This window comes from Sinocyclocheilus rhinocerous, unplaced genomic scaffold (genome assembly GCF_001515625.1).
Source record: "Sinocyclocheilus rhinocerous isolate Xijiao unplaced genomic scaffold, SAMN03320098_v1.1 scaffold1622, whole genome shotgun sequence".
Taxonomy (NCBI): domain Eukaryota; kingdom Metazoa; phylum Chordata; class Actinopteri; order Cypriniformes; family Cyprinidae; genus Sinocyclocheilus; species Sinocyclocheilus rhinocerous.
This window is the reverse complement of record NW_015654513.1, coordinates 482,511-499,735: the sequence shown is the minus strand read 5'-3', so window position 1 is coordinate 499,735 and position 17,225 is coordinate 482,511. Positions and strand designations below refer to the sequence as shown.

General features: G+C 38.5%; 1 protein-coding gene across 3 annotated transcripts in view; it reads left to right on the top strand.

Annotated features, from left to right (window-relative positions):
• The first annotated feature begins 617 nt into the window (after positions 1-617).
• The window catches only part of pou2f2b (POU class 2 homeobox 2b), a 40,780-nt gene continuing 24,172 nt past the window's right edge, over positions 618-17,225 (top strand). For all 3 annotated transcript variants that reach the window (XM_016524180.1, XM_016524179.1, XM_016524178.1), the window contains exon 1: positions 618-1,174. In XM_016524180.1, the coding sequence (XP_016379666.1) occupies positions 1,075-1,174 (100 nt within the window). In that variant the 5' untranslated portion in view covers positions 618-1,074. The remainder of the gene's footprint in view (positions 1,175-17,225) is intronic.

Below are 17,225 nucleotides of genomic sequence, written 5' to 3'. Positions count from 1 at the left end.
TTGGGGTTCCCAAATAACGGGAATAGGCAGGCAGACCAAAACACGCAGGCGGATGGACGGAAATATAGGCAAGTGATCTTAAAAACCAGCGACGTAACGAGCTCTTTTCCCCCTGATGTTTTCGTGCTTTATTTATTTGTTTGCCTTATTTAGTCATGTATCGATTGATTGCGTTTTAATTACTGGTGTGTGACAAGGTGCGTGGGAGGAGGGGCGAATCCGGCGGACACGTTGAGTTGCCTTATTTTTCTATAGATTTTTAATTTCAATGAGCAAAAATAAGCAGACGGTTTTAACCACGTTTAGTGACTAAATGAATGTGTAGCCTGTAGCTGCTAGAACAAGGAAGAGAGCTATAGAAGAGCTAGACCAAATAAATTCACCAAAAAATGCACCACATATCCAAGTAATAACAGTATCCGCTGTCTTTTATACGTTATACAGTCAGGGTGTGAAATCTTTTTTTTTTCTTTATTAGAACAAATGCAGAACCGTCAGTTTATTTCACAAGCAGATAACCAAAGTTAAAGCGACTGCGGCCAGGCCTGCTGAACATACGGTGGTCAGTGTCGACGAGGACGGAAACGCTTCAGTTTACAACGGGAGATATGCATTTATTGACGTTCGCAAACATAGTAAATATATGCCTTTGAGTGACAGAAACATATATGTTCGGCAAGCAGATCGAACAGTTATACCAAATACTGTAGCTGAATACCAAAACGAATAGACAAACGTGAAAGTAATAGTAAAATAACCCACGTTTGTCTTGTTTTAATCCGTCTATCCGCCTGTGTGTGCGCCCGCTGGGAAAATACAGTCGGGCTGCGCGCGTCTGCGTATCTATGCATGTAGATCAAAAGTAAACTACAAGCGAAAAAGGAATGGTTTTTATTTAAAAAAAATGTAACTGGAAAACCCGCGCATAAACGCAATTTTATGAATAACAAGGTATTGTGTCGAAAACGCCTGGAACCAAAGTGAGATAAAGCATCTTGCCACAACTGCTAAAATTGCAAAGAAAAATCAACAGCAAAAAGAACATCTGATAAGAACCAGACAAGAAGACGGATCATGTTTGTTCCTTTGCCGGTGCCGTTTGTCTTGCCGAGAACTGCCTCTGATCTCCACGCCTGGCGCCTCAAGTCGCCGCTGGCTCTGTGCTCTCACTCCGGTAAGGCTTTCTTCCAGAGCAACCACCCTTTCTTTCTTCTAACACCGAATCCAGTGACCGCGCTCAGTGGCCTAATCCCCGTATCCATCGTGTGAATGAAACATCCTCATTTTGCCGTTTTCTGTTTGTGTCGCGCGCGCTTGCCGCCCTTTCCAACCTTTCAGTTTAGTCCAACCGACGCGAGTCAAGTTTGTCTATAGCAAAACTAGCACTGCGCTATCGCGCCTCAAAATGCAGCTCAGGTCGGGTTTGTTTTGTCAAGGTGTTTCCTAAATATATTCCCGTCTCGTTGGGCTTAGTTTCTTCAGGGCTCCGCATCCGTCCGTCTCCTCCTCTCGCCTCTGCCTCTGCCTCCGTCTCCCCCGAACTAAACTCGCGGTGAGCTGGGAATATTCATGCCAACTTATCGATCTCCGCAGGATCGATTCCGGGGCCGGCGGATCGAGGGGAGAGAATCAGAGCAGCTACAGAGAACAGAGAAACGAGCACTTGTGCTATTTAAACATCTTATGTTTGGCTCACAAATACAGATGTATAGTGTGATGGTCAGGTAGATAGTTGCACGTGTGATCGGCTATAAGCGCTTTGAATAGATGATCACATACATATATGTGTATGATGTGATTTGCACCTCGTCTTTTGTAGTAAGAGACGGCGAAAGGCAAACGACGACTGTTTTCGTTATTGTTTTCATTGCGGGAACTTGCCGGTTGTTCGGTGGCTACATAAAGATGAAAACACAAGGAAGCGGGGGTGGAGTAGGAAGAGATGGGTGTAGTCTGAATTGAGGAGGCATAACTGCATAAGCAAGCTGCTCTTATGTTTACTGGGTATGTGACATCTGAGAATACAATGAAATTGTTCAGTAATTTAATACAGAAACTGTTTTCTGTATAATTTATGCAGTGTTTATTTTGTATTATTTTATATAAAGCTTATATGGGTTATATGTTGGAAAATGTACATGCCATTTGGTGTAAAATATTATGCTTTAAGTATCTTGTAATGAGCACATTAACAGAGGGATTGCATCAAATATTTGTAACAAGATACAGTGTCCCTTATAAATTTGGTTGAATTTCAGTCTAAAATCTAAAAAGAAGAAAAAATATATATATTTTGGACTAGTTATTTGCATACGGGACCCTTTGCCTATATTATGGTATAAAAACCAAGATGGTGCTTAAAAGGTCCTCAGACATGACTTTTGTTCATTTTTATGCATTCAGAAAGTGTTGTAAAGTGGCAATGGAAAGTGTTGCGTTTATTCAGACTTTTTTTGCAACCTCATTTTACCTAGTGGGATTGCATTGTTCTCTAGCTGTGTGATTTTACCAATTCAGAATTTGCATAATTCAGAGTCTTACAGGTTTTCTTGGGCTTTGAGACAGAAGAATGATGCAGGATTGTAAAGGGGAAGGATAATGAGCCTCTTCTCCTCAGAGATTAACAGGGCCAAATGAGAGGAGAAGGAGTTTCATGCCCCTATCCCTGAAAAATAGCGAGTGTCAAAAGAAGATAAAAAAAAGAAGGCAGAAAAAAGAAAAAGCTGTGGACCACTAAAGGAAAGTAGGTGCAGATGACAGTGAAAAATGGGAACGAGTATGGAAAACCGAGTTTGAGCGTGAGAGGTGATCTTGAGCTCTATAGGCACAGCTTGTATGGACGCAGTCGTCTAGCTCATTAGGTATGAATGATAAGCAAGGCTGTAAACTTTGTTGTTTAGATCTACATACTTGGCACCTATTTCACATAAGTGGGTGAATGGCATGTTGAAAACTATCTGATTAATAATTTCACAAAACTGAAATAATTTTGACTAAGCTTTAGACAAACTTTTGTTATGTAAATTGTTCTTCACAGTCAACTAAACCTCAGCAAAATCTGAAAGAAGAAGTCCTTCATTTTATGCTGTCAAATACCATTACGGCCAGCAGAAATATGCATATCTCATCAAAGCCTCTTAATCACCATTAGAGAGAGCAGAACCTATTAACTATGATCCAGTTACTAATATATGCAGCTATTACACCCTATTCCCATTAGATAGCGGCTATAGACATGGACAGATGCAGAGATAGAGATAATCAAGACCTATTCTTGTAAGTGGTCTCGGGAATTATTGCCATTAACGGCTCCATTAAAGTTTTATGTGCATTACAGTAACAGGCAGGTCCTGGAAAATGAGAGAATATTGACTGAGAGAGAAAAAAAAGTGAACATTAAGCAACATTCTGCTTTGCATGACTTATGAACCAAAGAAAATCTGTCCTATCTGCTTTTACTGATTTCAACAGAGAGAAAGAAGAACTAAAAATGTATTTGATCGATTAGGATAAAATTACTTTAAAAGTACTGAAAGATAATCGTTTCATTGTCATAATGACAGCTGACAGTGTCCAAAATGGAATCCATATATTTTTGTAGCTATTTATATATTTATTTTTGGTAGCTTTGTGTGAGCAAATGTGAGAGAAAGTGTTTTTATAGATCAGGGCAAGTCCTGGTGTTAAGATGATTGCCAATGACAAAATGTCAGCTTGGGTTTGTTAGTAACATAATGGGGAATCAATAGATATAAGGAAGATGTCAATACAGAATGTTCTACTGCATTTCACTCTCTCTCTCTCTCTCTCTCACACACACACACACTCTTCCACCCTCTCTTGCTCTGATTGATATGCCATGTCGTCATGATGTTCGTTTAGTGACAGTACTCCCACAGGTCTTTTAGTTGTACTGTTAGTTTCAGCAGAGCAGAAATGTGTTTGCATCTGTGTGGGTTGACCTTCTGTAGTGTATTAACACTGACGGCACCCTTCCCCTCATTAGCACTACTGGAAGACGCGGCTTTTCACTCTGTAAGACATTCCCTAGAGTTCTTTCCTCCCAGTGACCATTACGAGCACACACACATTGTGTCTTCTTTATACAACCAGAAAGACATTACGCATCTTGAGTCTGCTCTGCAAACTGATGATGAAGATTTTAGACTGAACTCTCTGTCACATACAAAGTTTAAAGATACTCACAAGTGCTTGCAAGTTGATATTCCTCAAATATTCAAAAACTGCTAAAAAATAATTCAACCAAAAACACTAACTATTCCCTCAACCTTTCATGCACTATAATGTAAACCTTAAGAAATTTAGATCTGTCAATTTACATGCAGTTTTATACCAACTGTGTGCTTAATAAGCCGTATGTAAACCTTAACTGTGTTCTTGTATCAGTTTATAAACATAAACAGTTAAAAAATTCAAGTTTTAAATTCCCATTAATTTTTATTTTTTTGTATTGTCAAGTTTTTATAATGAATTTAATTTAAAAAAATGTTGTTGTGCATGTAAACATACTCACTGACATAATGACAAACAAAATGTAACTGACTGCGTTGTAATTTTGAGTAGTGGATTTTGAATGGTCTTCTTTCTTAAACACATTTGCATATGGAATTGTGATTGGTTCTGTCTTTCTTTCACATAATTATTTACTTACAACCAAATTTAAAGGGCATTTACACAGTTTACACAAAAACATGCATTTACACAAAAATGTGAGATGCAATGAAAAAACTTTTTACTTAAGCACCACGTATTGAGAATGCCGTGTCATGCATGGGACACTGCAAAAGACGTGAAACTTCAGTGCAATGGTCAAACATGGGCATCTAGGTTAATGTTTACATAGAAAAACAATGGAAAGGTGGACTGCAGAAATGCACTTTGGGTGAACGGCCCTTTACACCAGTGTTTCCCTGTTCCTGGAGGCACACCAGCAGTATACATTTTGAATGTCTCCATTATTTGACCCACCCATATCGGGTTTTCGAGTCTCTATTAATGAGCTGATGTGTTAAATCAGGTGTGTTTGATTCGAAAGAGCTTGAAAATGTGTTGGTGTGCCTCTAGGAACAGTGTTGGGAAACACTGCCTGACGCTGCACAGTGATTGTGTTGATTCTTGCGCGCAGTCGGTTGAAAACAAGACACACGCAGCATCAAAGCCGCTGTGGTGCAGCATTTCATTTAGACTGAACCAACCTCACTTAATACTTTAACATGATAATTTTGCTGCCTTGCAAGCACAGGTATTTCCTTCAGATAATGCAAATCTTTTCATTATTATACTGTCTTTCTACCTCGTTTTTTCTTTTTCTCATACAAAAACACTGGTGTTGGTGGCTACATGATGGCGCAAAAGTAGGCGAAGTGTTCAGACAGGCCCTTAATCAACACATCTGTGAGAGACGGCACCTGGTCAATACACCCCCTACCAGTACAGCAGCACTCACACAGATTCAGCGCTGCTGTGTTAATTTAGTGTGATTATCTGGCTCGTGTGTATTTGTGTGTGTATGTGCACATGTGTTGGGGAGAGAAAGAGAGAGAGATTGTTATATTCACCTCAGACACACAGAACTGTTGTGTGTGTAGATGGATGGAGGGATCGGGACTAGAATGAAACATGAGCGTAAATAGACATGAATGAATGTGTTGATATTTGACATGGCAGGTGCATAGTGGCTTTACTGCCAAATGGATGTAATGAGAGAAATTTAGATTAGCGTGTGGGGTAAACAGATGGATTGACACAGAATTATGCCACTTTTTAAAATCTGGCTCCTGCTTTGACTCTGTAAGGTGAAAAATGGACATAAACTAGTGTAATTTGTCCTCTCAGCAGCTGCTGTGTCTGTGTGTGTATGTGTGTGTGTTGATAATAGAGAATGTGTAATAAAAGCTTGCTCTTTGATTATGTCCTTCACTCCTCATGAACAAGCTCAAGACCTAAATCTGTTCTCTTCCTCCATTTCATTTAAGATTTATAGCGTTCAAGGTCTCCCGTTCACATGTAGGGCTTAGTGAATGTCTTTCAGGGCTTTTCACCCTTTCTTTTCATGGTCGAAAGGTGTTCTGGTGACATGTTTTGATTAATAATGTCAATTAGTTTATTAGTTATTAATAATTCATTTTGGGAATTAATTCATATTGTATGATAATGATGTTTCTCATCTAAATTATATGATCTTATAGATACAATTTGATTTAGATTAAATTAGTGGTCTACTGTTGCAGTGTAAATTTATGCATATATAGTATGCAGTATTTCTGACTGGATGCTTTTGAGTAAATAATAGTAAATAAACATCTGTAAAATGTTTACCTTATATCAATTCAAACCTGTATGACTTTCCTTCTTCTGTGGAAGACAAAGAAAATATTTTGAAGAATGTTGGTAACCAAAATGTTATGGACTTGACTCATTGATATGAAAACAAAACCCCCACTAAAACATTTCTCCAAATATCTTCTGTTTTATGTTCCACAGAGGAAAGAAATCATAGAGTTTAGAAACGACATGATGATGTTTCATTTGGGTCAACTGTCCCTTTAATGCATGTAAAACTGTATTATCTGCAGTAAAATTAGGTAAGATAAATGCAGTTTTACCCCAAACAGGGCACTTACAACCACACAGTATTTTTAACTGACAACACAAGCCGAAAGCCACCTACCCGTACAAATCTTGTAATTGGTCACATGCTGCCTTGAGTGACAAGTATGATCATCAATCAAATTAAGATGGAGAGAGGGGAGGGATGGAGCCCGACTCCCCAGACAGACTGCTGTTAACAGGGTTTCCTTCAATCCGGGTTTATCGATCAATACGTGGTTTGCCAATTTGTACTCTGCACCTGAGTACATAAAATGCCTATTGCATCAGATTACTCGAAGTTTATATCCATTATGCAGCATGTTCTCATCACTTCTATAAGAGCAAATTGTTTCCATTCACTCGCAATAGCATTAAAACAGAGCAGCAGAATACTGAGACATTTTGCCTTTAATTTGACAGCCTTACTCATACATGCTTTGATGGGATAATTGTATTCCACGAAAGCAGTTTGTACTGAGAGTTTATTACCATCAGTGCATATAAGCTTGGTTGGTGTCCGGCATTTGATGATGCAGATGGGCATTAAACCAGGAATGCTGGAGGGATCACGGCTGAATGACTGCATTTTCTGTGGAACGTATCCGAGGTGACGTACAATGAGGGAGCTTAGGCAACATAGCAGAAGTGATTAAGGTCGTAAAAATACATTGAACTGCAGATTTTATGAGGAATTATTTTACAGCTCTCTGAAATATTCAATTCTGATGTTGCTCATGGGAGTGTCTACTGTGGTAGACACACAGAACTCTGAACCCAGTGCTCTGATATTTCATAATGTTCGTGGCAACGCTGTATATCAGACCGGGTAACTGAAACCGCAACTACTTTCATGTCACTGCAACTTTTCTCCTTTCATACAAACACAATTGGCACCATCTTGTGTTTTAGTTATCGATTGTAGTAAAAATAGTCTTAGCAAACTTAATCTTAAATTGATAGTTGCTCACCCTCATGTTGTTCCAAAATTGTTTAAATTTCTTTCTGCTGTGGAACATAGAAGATATTTTGAAAACATTTTGAAAGCATTTTTTTCTCTATACAATGGAAGTCAATGGTAACCAAAATGGTTTGAGGTTACACTTTATTTTACAATGTTACACTTGTTACAGTGTAATTGTACATTTGAGTACTGAGTAATATTATGAACAACATGTACTATAAGTATAGGGTTAGGGTTAGGATTTGTTTTAGGGTTCTTGCATTATGCATAATTTATTGTTATTACTTTAGTAAGTAAATTTAACATGTAAAACAAGGACTCTAAAAATTGTTACCCAGTTTGGTTACATTCTTCAAAAGATCTTTTGTGCTCCTCATAAGAAAGCAAGAAATATCAGAATTTCCAATTTTGTGTGAACTAGCCCTTTAAATATTAATACTACTGTAATATAGTTTCATTGTTCGTCTCGAAGCGGGGCTGATTGTTTTGTACGTGGTAGTGGATCATTTCTTTTTTTTTCCTTAGTGGAAGCTACAAGGTACTGTGTAGGTAATATTGTGAAATAATTTCAAATCAATTGAGTATTTCATGTTTTTATTTATTGGACTTATTTTTATTTATTTTATTGCTGAATAGTCTCCTTGTCTCCTCTGTCTGTAGCCTACATTATCCCTTAGTTACACGTCTATTCCAGACAATAATATGATTTTTAAATCGTATCCCTCACAAATGCAGTCTGACCTGTTTGTCTGTTCTCTCCGTATTGTTGTGATGTTACAGTGCGGGATGTTTAATGGAGCTTCTTTATAAAGGCTTATCTTCTACCCCTGTCCTTCTCTCCGTATCTCTTGCTCTCTCTCCTCCAGTCCTGGTGTGGCATGATGGAGGGATTTTTAAGGAGATTTTTTTTCCCCGTGTTCATTGGGCGTTGATGAGCTCCTCTTGTCTGTCGTTGCTGGCCTGTCATAGCCTCAACACTGCTTATAGCAAAATCAATCGGTCTCAGTCACAGAGGGCGAAAGAGACGAGAGCGTTAGCTGGCGCGCCGTACACACACACACGTTCACGTACCCAAAGTTTATAGCCAACAAACACACACTTGGTTCAATTCCTGCCCTCCCTCACATCTCGAAGATGGGATGAAGGGATGGAGGGAAAACGCATGAGAGGAAAGGATGACAGAGGAAGAGAGGGAGCTCGAGCGAGGGACAGATAGTAGCATTAAAATTCATGGCTTTTTTTACTCTGTGCTGAAAAATCAATAGTGTTTACTATGAATGAGAGGAGCTCTGGACAGCAGAGCTGGGGGCAGATAGACGGGGGGTGAGAGGGAATGGGGAGCTGGGGGGGCTGACTTCATTACTGTAGGCAGAGGCACTAGAGGTCAAGGTTAAAGACTCAACCTAGTGGGTAGAAGGTGGGGGTAGTCTACCATTTACTCACAATGCTGCAATAGTAATGTGGAGTCAGATACAACAGCCCTATCAGTATAAACGAGAAGATGTCGGTTTGGGATCCCTGCTTTCTCTATCTCATGTGCCCACTGCATTCGCTCGTGCTCGCGTGGATAAGCATCTGTAAATTCACATTTGGATGGTCCTGGAACTAGTTGGATGTTTTGTACCCAGCTGTGTTGCAGCTGATAGCAGCATCTGCCACTTTTTTAAGTTTTAATGAACCCCAACAGCTCATACGATGCGAAACACTCCGAAAGTTAAGGGGAAAATCACATAACCTTTCTTAAAGAGCCTGGGAAAAAGTTGATTCTTCTTCAGCCTCTAGTTTTGAATATATTTAGATAGTTAGACTGATTTAAATCTCTGGTGTGGGTTTTATTTGGGGTTCAATACAAGTTAAGATCAATTAACAGCACTTGTGGCGTAATATTGATTACACAATTATTTCTGTTTAAAAAAAGCTAAAATATCTGGCTTACAGTGAGGCACTTTCAATGAAAATTAATGGGGCCAATCTGGGGCACTATAGAGCCTCAAGACAACATGATAACAAGATTTTAGTGTGAAAAACCATTTGCTTATATTTTCTGTGGTCTAATTTTCTAATTTATATATATATATATATATAAATACATAAGCTTAACATTTCTGCTTTTAAATCCTCCAAAAACTGGCCCTATTTACTTCCATTGTAAGTGTCTCACGATAACATTGAACTTTATTTTCTGATCAACATTATGCCACAAATGCTGTCCATTGAGCTTAATAGTATAATTAATTAAAATTCCATTTTAAACCTGTATGACTTTCTTTCTGTGGAACTTAAAAGAAGATATTTTAGCAACCAGAGAGTTCCGTTTCGCTTTGACTTCCATATGGACCAAAAATACTATGGAAGTCAATGGGAACCAAAACTGTTTTCAAAACAAAACAGTCTTAAAAGTATCACAAAATATCAAAGAATATTTTATGTTCCACAGAAGAAACAAAGTCATACAGATTTGTAACGACATGAGGGTGTGTATGACAGAATTTTTTTTTTTTAGGTGAACAATCCCTTTAACATGCACTGAACCCAGTAATACTTTAAGTCGATTAGATTGGAGGTGAGATCTATTGGCCTTGCAAATCTCCACCCCTTCATTTTTCTCCTTTGGTGGAGAGTATGTGTTTTCATGGTGATGTATACAGTATTCAAGCAGCCTGATATTCAAGGAGGCTCATGAATGATGTAACAGGAGATGCTTGTCTCAGGCCCATGTGGATGTGACTGCAGGAAAATATGGAATATAAATGGAAATGTGAACTTTTACATCAGCATAAATTTACATTAAAGTCATATGATTGGAGTACATCACACTGAATAATTTCCTTTATAAAGGTTGGCAAATGAAATATTTTTTCTGAGATATTAATCAGCGTTCACATTAGTTAGATAGCGTGTAGTTTTACAGATACTGAGATTCATATAAAATACATTTGAAGCCCTGCGGCTCATTTCTTTCATTCTTTTGTATTAGTAAGTGCTAAGACGGATGTGTAGAAAAGGTGAACAGGCACACAGGCTGCTCTGCAGGCCTTGACTTATGCCACCTCTTAAATAATGTAATAAAATCTCACATCCAGAATCTCATAATGTCTTGCTAGAAAACATTATCTAATAAGCTGTATTTAATATGACTTATGTAATGTTTCTAATAATCTTCATGGGATACTATATTATCTGCTTTTATGTCTCATCCTCTCTTCCTCTCACGCTCTCTTTTGGTGCTTTCCTTCTTTTTTCCTTTGCACGGCAGCACAGGATGCTTTCTTATTCTCTTTTATTCCTTCCGCTCTTTTTCACCTTCTCTCTCTTTCTCTCCCTCCCTCCCTCTCTCTTTCTTAGTCGTCTGTTCCCTTAGCGACCGTTTCCAAGGCACCCACTCCCAAGGGCTTGGGGAGGGGGCCTGTGATGTCATGCATGCATAACTATACACCTGAATTCTGTTGGTTTTAGTTTTTCTGCAGGACTCTCTTTTAAAGCTTTAGTATTTCAGACCCACTTGGCTCTTTATACACTTCTGTTGTTGTATTTATTGCCTCTAGTTAAATTCTGTACACAGACTGCAACATTATTATTTACCTGTGTGTTTGTGTGTGCTTGATACATGTAAATAAGTATTTACTCTGGTACATTATAATGCACACAGACTCTGTGCCCTTGCCGTATCCATTGAGATCTGATTCATATTAAACAGGTCTTTTATCAGTGCGGACGATACAGTGTGTGTGTGTGTGTGTGTGTGTGTGTGTGTGTGCTCCTTCGCTTAACCTTGCCTCATCTTAGGCTGTAAGGTTTGTCCCCATGATGCAATCTGGCCTGACGTCTAAGTAACTTTTGCAATTATTTAGAAAAAAATTTGTTTTCTTTAATTTATTACGAAAAGTTAGGTATTTTGAATACACTAAATGTAAACATATATTTCTGACATCATAATACCTGTGTCCACCATCCCATCCTCCACTTTTATTGTCTGTTTCTTAACCAACAATGCCATTTTTACCAGGAATATGTGTTTAACAGAGGAAGCGGAGTCCAGCCCGGGGTCGTCACATGTGGTTGCCGCATGCCTGCCGGCCGCTCCTTCGTCGAATCCGCCGGCCGCGCCGTTCTCAAGGCTGCCTGCCTCCGCTTACTCAAGCCTGTTGTGTGTGACGCTGTGTGACGCATTTTATACGAGTAGCGCTTGTTGTTTGTCGTTTCTCCGATCACAAATGCAGACATGGTTTTATGTTTACGCAGCGCGATACGCAACGCGTAAAAAGACAGTATAAGTCATTATAATCCATAATTATGTCCCCACTGGATGCAACAAATGCCTCGTTTGTAATGGGTTTTATTGGTTTTGTCACGCCGTGCCGGGAGACGGCATCACAGTATGGTAAGGGGTGTAACATTTCCATCACACGCTTGAGATATTCAGCCAATCACAACGCACTGGATAGCTGGCCAATCAGAACGATGAGCTTTGTAAAAATCGAAGTGTTTCAGAAAGGCAGGGCATAAAGGACCAACAATAATGTACATTATGTGGAAAATAATGTGTTTTGTAAACCTTAAACCGCATAAACACATTGCATTACACCAAATACACAACATAATGTTCTTTTTAGCAACGTCATATGACCCCTTTAAAATCTTGTTTGCATAAATCACGCTTTACATAACAGTCATTCAAGCGAGGAATGTATAACATATTAACAGCTAGAAGGCCCAAAACAAGCATAAATAAATATACATATATATTTTAGGGGTGTAACGGTACACGTATTTGTACCGAAAATTTTCGGTATGGGTCTTTCGGTTCGGTATGCATGTGTACCGAACAAATACAGCATTGATTCAACTACTGCACGAATGGAACTTCATTGAAAACTTCCAGTTTTTATATATTGTTACTTTTGATAAGAAAGTTTCTAAGTTTCATCTTCAAATTATGTCACTTTTCTTTCAGGAAATTCCAACAATAAATGCGTTTTTTGATGCTCTTTGATATATAAACGCCTCAGTTCAAATAGCAGCGTGGAGCGCGAGTGAGCGCGATCATCCCTTCCTCTTTACTACTAGTTTTAATGCAAAATAAATGTGAATGAACATCTCATGTAATCGCTCAATCAGTGTTTCAACTGCAGAAAGACGTCATTAAAACAGCTTGTAAACAAAATGTCACATAGCATTTCATTTACCTCAGGCAAGTCATCAGTGTCAACAGCTCGTTCGCTAGAGAAATGAAGTCTAGAGAAGAGCATTTCGTGAAATATCAGACTATATACTCATATTTTACCTGTTAATGATGTCCTAATTATTTAATTTATGTTTAAATAAATCTGTTATGAAACAAGTTATGACAGCCACTGTGAAAATGAATATATTTCAACAACAAATAGAAATTTCATAATTTAGAAGCGAACCGTGACGTCAAAACCAAGGTATGTACCGAACCGTCATGTTTCTGTACCGTTACACCTCTATATGTGCGCGCGCACACACACACACACACATATATATACATATATATATATACTGTATATATTATACTATTTAGTACTATTATATATAATATACTATTTAGATTGCAAAACAAAAACAGCATATGCATACACATGAAATAATAATAATTAGTTAGCTTTGTTGATTATTGCACTGCTTTTGTGCATTATTTTCTGTATTATTAATTTTTAAACATCTATTTTTCTAATGCATTTACCGAATACGTTCATGTTCATGTTCATTTTATTCTATAAGGCCTTACCCGAAATGCACTCTTTGTTGAAAACTTTGGTTTTAAAACTCCAGCTAAAGTGCACTAATACATGCTTTTTGGACAATGTCGCATTACTAAGCAACAAATGAGTCAGAGGATGTAATGAATGTTGTGTTGTTACTGGTGTTAGCTGATGAGGGTCACGGTTACTAGGCAACGGCCAGCTCAGCCTGTAGATATGCATTCGGCTCCTAATGGGAGCGGAAAAGGGGAGTGTGTGTGTGTTGGGGGTCAAGTTTGTCTGAAAGGGGATTCATATTTTGAGAAGGGGCAAGCAGTCGCTCTGTCTACACTGCTTGTGTCTACACAGTTCACTTGTTGTTAGTCATCTTTGAAGCTTTTGTCATGGTGTTTCACATGTTTCCGAGGGTGAGATGTGGTCTCGGCTACAAAGTACCCAACATGTATTCAACTCAGACATCCAGTAAAAGTAAAAATAAAAGTGACTGCACGTGTTAATGAAAAACATCCACTACTTTTCTGAGTGGCCACTGGTGGCAAAGCTTGCCCATTTAGGCCAATAATAATAATTTTAGTTAATTTTGTAACTATAAAATGTGTTAGGTTAGTGTTATTGTCGCAATCCGCTGGAGCAAGGGAACGAGGAAATGAGGAGACGTGGAGATTTCACAAAACGAGAGTCTTTAATAATCCAACAGGAGACACAGACCACAAGGATGACGTTCAACAAGTAGACCCGACGAAGAACTAAGGAACAGACAGGAACTTATAAACACAGGATAATTACAAGGTGAGCGGAATCATCAATCACTAAACAAGAACAGGAAACATGACCAAAAAAGGAAAACAGGAACTAAGACAGAGGCAAAACACGATGTCAGGGAGTCATCACAGTCACTTCAGTCACCATCCAGGATAATTACCCGATCACAGTCACCTGAGTTCTGATCACCCGCACCTGCTGTCACCAATCAAGCCACACTACAAATACACACACAGCACAGCCACTCACTGTCCGGTCTACCGTTCACTCTGACGAACTACTCTGGACTCTCTCTGCCAAAATCTCCTATAACGAATTACCTGCTGTTCCTCCCACGATCCTCCAACGACTCCGTGGAAACGGCTCCACGATCTCCAACGTAACCGGCATACGATCCTCTCCATCAGAACTCAGATAAGCACCCTGGAACCAGTGACTGTGTTGACATTCACCTGCCTTTCACCCACCTATCCCAGTCATCCACTTATCCAGTCAATAAACCATCCTGTCTTGCACTTACCTGTTGTGTCTGGCCTTGCTTTGTGACACACGACAGACAGTCCAGAATCCTGACAATTATATTTTTGTTTATTGTATAAGGGCATGTGAAACACCATGCCAATCAAAATTGTGTCTGTACTTGATAGCCAAATGTAAACATGCTGGACACATGTAATAATTATGATGTCAATATCAAAATTTTTAAACAATACATATAGTGTTACATAGTTTAGATCTTTCTCATTCTTTTCATATTTTTCATTTCATTCTTTTTCATATTTCATGCACTCCCTAGTAAAAAAGTAATATATTTAAAATAAATTTATTTCATACTAAGTATACTGTTCAAATCTCTGACATATCACTCGAGACTTACTGATATTAAAATTATAATTTAACTTTACTTGGAGTACTACTTGTGCACAATGCACGTTTCTTAATATTAAGCCTAAGATGTGTTTTAATGTCACTATTGATGAGGATTGTATGATCTTTGAATAATATCGGTCTTTAAATGCAAGATATTTAAAGTATACCTTGCAATGGTTCCGCTTTAGCACAATCAAATATACTTCAGTTCAGTATATCTTTAGTTGGACTTCAGCACTACTTCTGCACAATTAAAGTGCATTAAGTACAAAATTAGTTGTTCCAATTTAGCAGATTTTAGGTATACCAGTTTAGTATACTAAAGGTACAGCTGCAGGGTATTGTTATTAAGTGCATAATTATGTAAATGTATTTTTAGTATACTTAGGATGAAATAAATGTATTTCAAATACATTTTAGTATATTTATTTTTCACTAGGGCTGTCATTGCATTACCTACCTTACTCTTGTTCTCGTTTTCATTCTTGATTTTGTCCCTATCTCGTTCCCACCATATTGACCCTCTTACCCCAAACAATTCCCTTTCTCTGTCTCCTTCTCTCTCTCTCTCTCTCTCTATTGATCGACACATAGTGAGCTCTGTTCTTCAATGTGCTGCCTCCCTTTAATCAATACAGATAATTGTCTGCTCTCTCTCTTTGCCAAAAACTCACTCTTTCTTACTCTCTCTCTATCAGTGAACCCCCTAACCACCCTAAGTCTGGGATTCCCCCTGTCTTAATGACCAAAGGTAACCTGTTCTCTCTGTCTCTCTCTCTTTCCATTGATTGGCGTGGGAGCGATTGACTCACATGTGTAAACATGGTGTACGATTGTGCTGCGTCGAAGTCTCTTCAACTATTCCCATGTGGTTATTATAGACACAGACTTTTCAGTGTTTGTCAGGTTAAAAACATGTAATCGGATTCAAATTGGGAGGTCACACCATACTTACTAATACTCTATGACTAAAAGAAGAGATATTGGAAGATATAAAAAGTTTTACTTGAGTAGTCACTCTGATCATGCAGATACAAATAAACATATATTAATATTATATCACTATTTATGGATAGAAAAGATAGAGATGACAAGAAAATCTTAAAGAGACTTGAATCACGACATGTTGCAGGTTAGATTTGAATCTGATTTTCCCACATGAGCACCAAGGCTCAAACTAATTTTATTGAAAATATAAAAATATAAAACTTTAGAATTGTGTGTGTATATATATATATATATATATATATATATATATACACACACACACACACACACACACACACTAGATCACTGTACCTTTTAAATCACTCCATAAGGGAGTGATGTGCAGATAGAACTTTAAATTCCCCAAGGTCAAAGTCTGGTCTCTGCCGGTCAGGCTTTTTCAGCTGGATAATAGAGAATTAATATTTATAGTATACTGTGTGATTTTGGATAGCCGAGGTGACACCAGAAAGCGTTTTCTTCATGATGACAGTGTGGTTTTGTTTGGTCGAGGTGTGAGAGAGAGGGCAAGGACGGGTGAATGGTAAGGTGAGATTCTTGCCTTGCCAAACTCTGATTTAAAAATGCAGAATTCTGTGAAGAGGGAGATTACAGGTGATACAGGCTTCATTCCAGAGTGTGACATCCCAGTGGGATCTGAACACACAGACACAGTGGAAAGGAATCGCTTTGGTGTTACACACAATTCACAGGATCGATATTCATTCTCTGTTTTGAGTCTTTGTGTTTTTACTGTGTATGTGAATGTGTGAAGAACTATACAGTGCTGGACCCTACACATCTCCAATGATTTCAACCAACACATTTTCATGTGCTATTAAAAATATAGAAGATACGGAATAATAGTGGGTTGAAAGAATAAGAGGAATGTAGCACTTCATATATATTCGTAGGCTATTGAAATATTGATATATTTGCTTTGTGTCTCTGTTGGCTCTTTCTTTATCAGATTATGTCTCCTCTCGCTTTCTCTCCTTCTTTCTCAGTCAAGCCTCAAGGATAGAAACCTTGAATTTGAATTTCAGAGGCAAAGAAAGAGAAAGAGGGGGGTAGGGTGGGGAGGGGTTGTGCTCTTAGGGAGCGGTCGTTGAGAAAGTGCCTCTAATGGGCGTCTGTGCGCTCCCCCCTGCCTAGGGCCCCGATCGATACCGACTCAGAGCAATAAAGCTTTCCCCTGTCATCTCCACAGAATACAAAGCAGTATGGGGAGAGAGAGAGAGAGAGAGAGAGCTAGGTGAAAAGCTGTTCCGCTAGCCAGACCGATTTCCTATACCCCCCCCCCAATC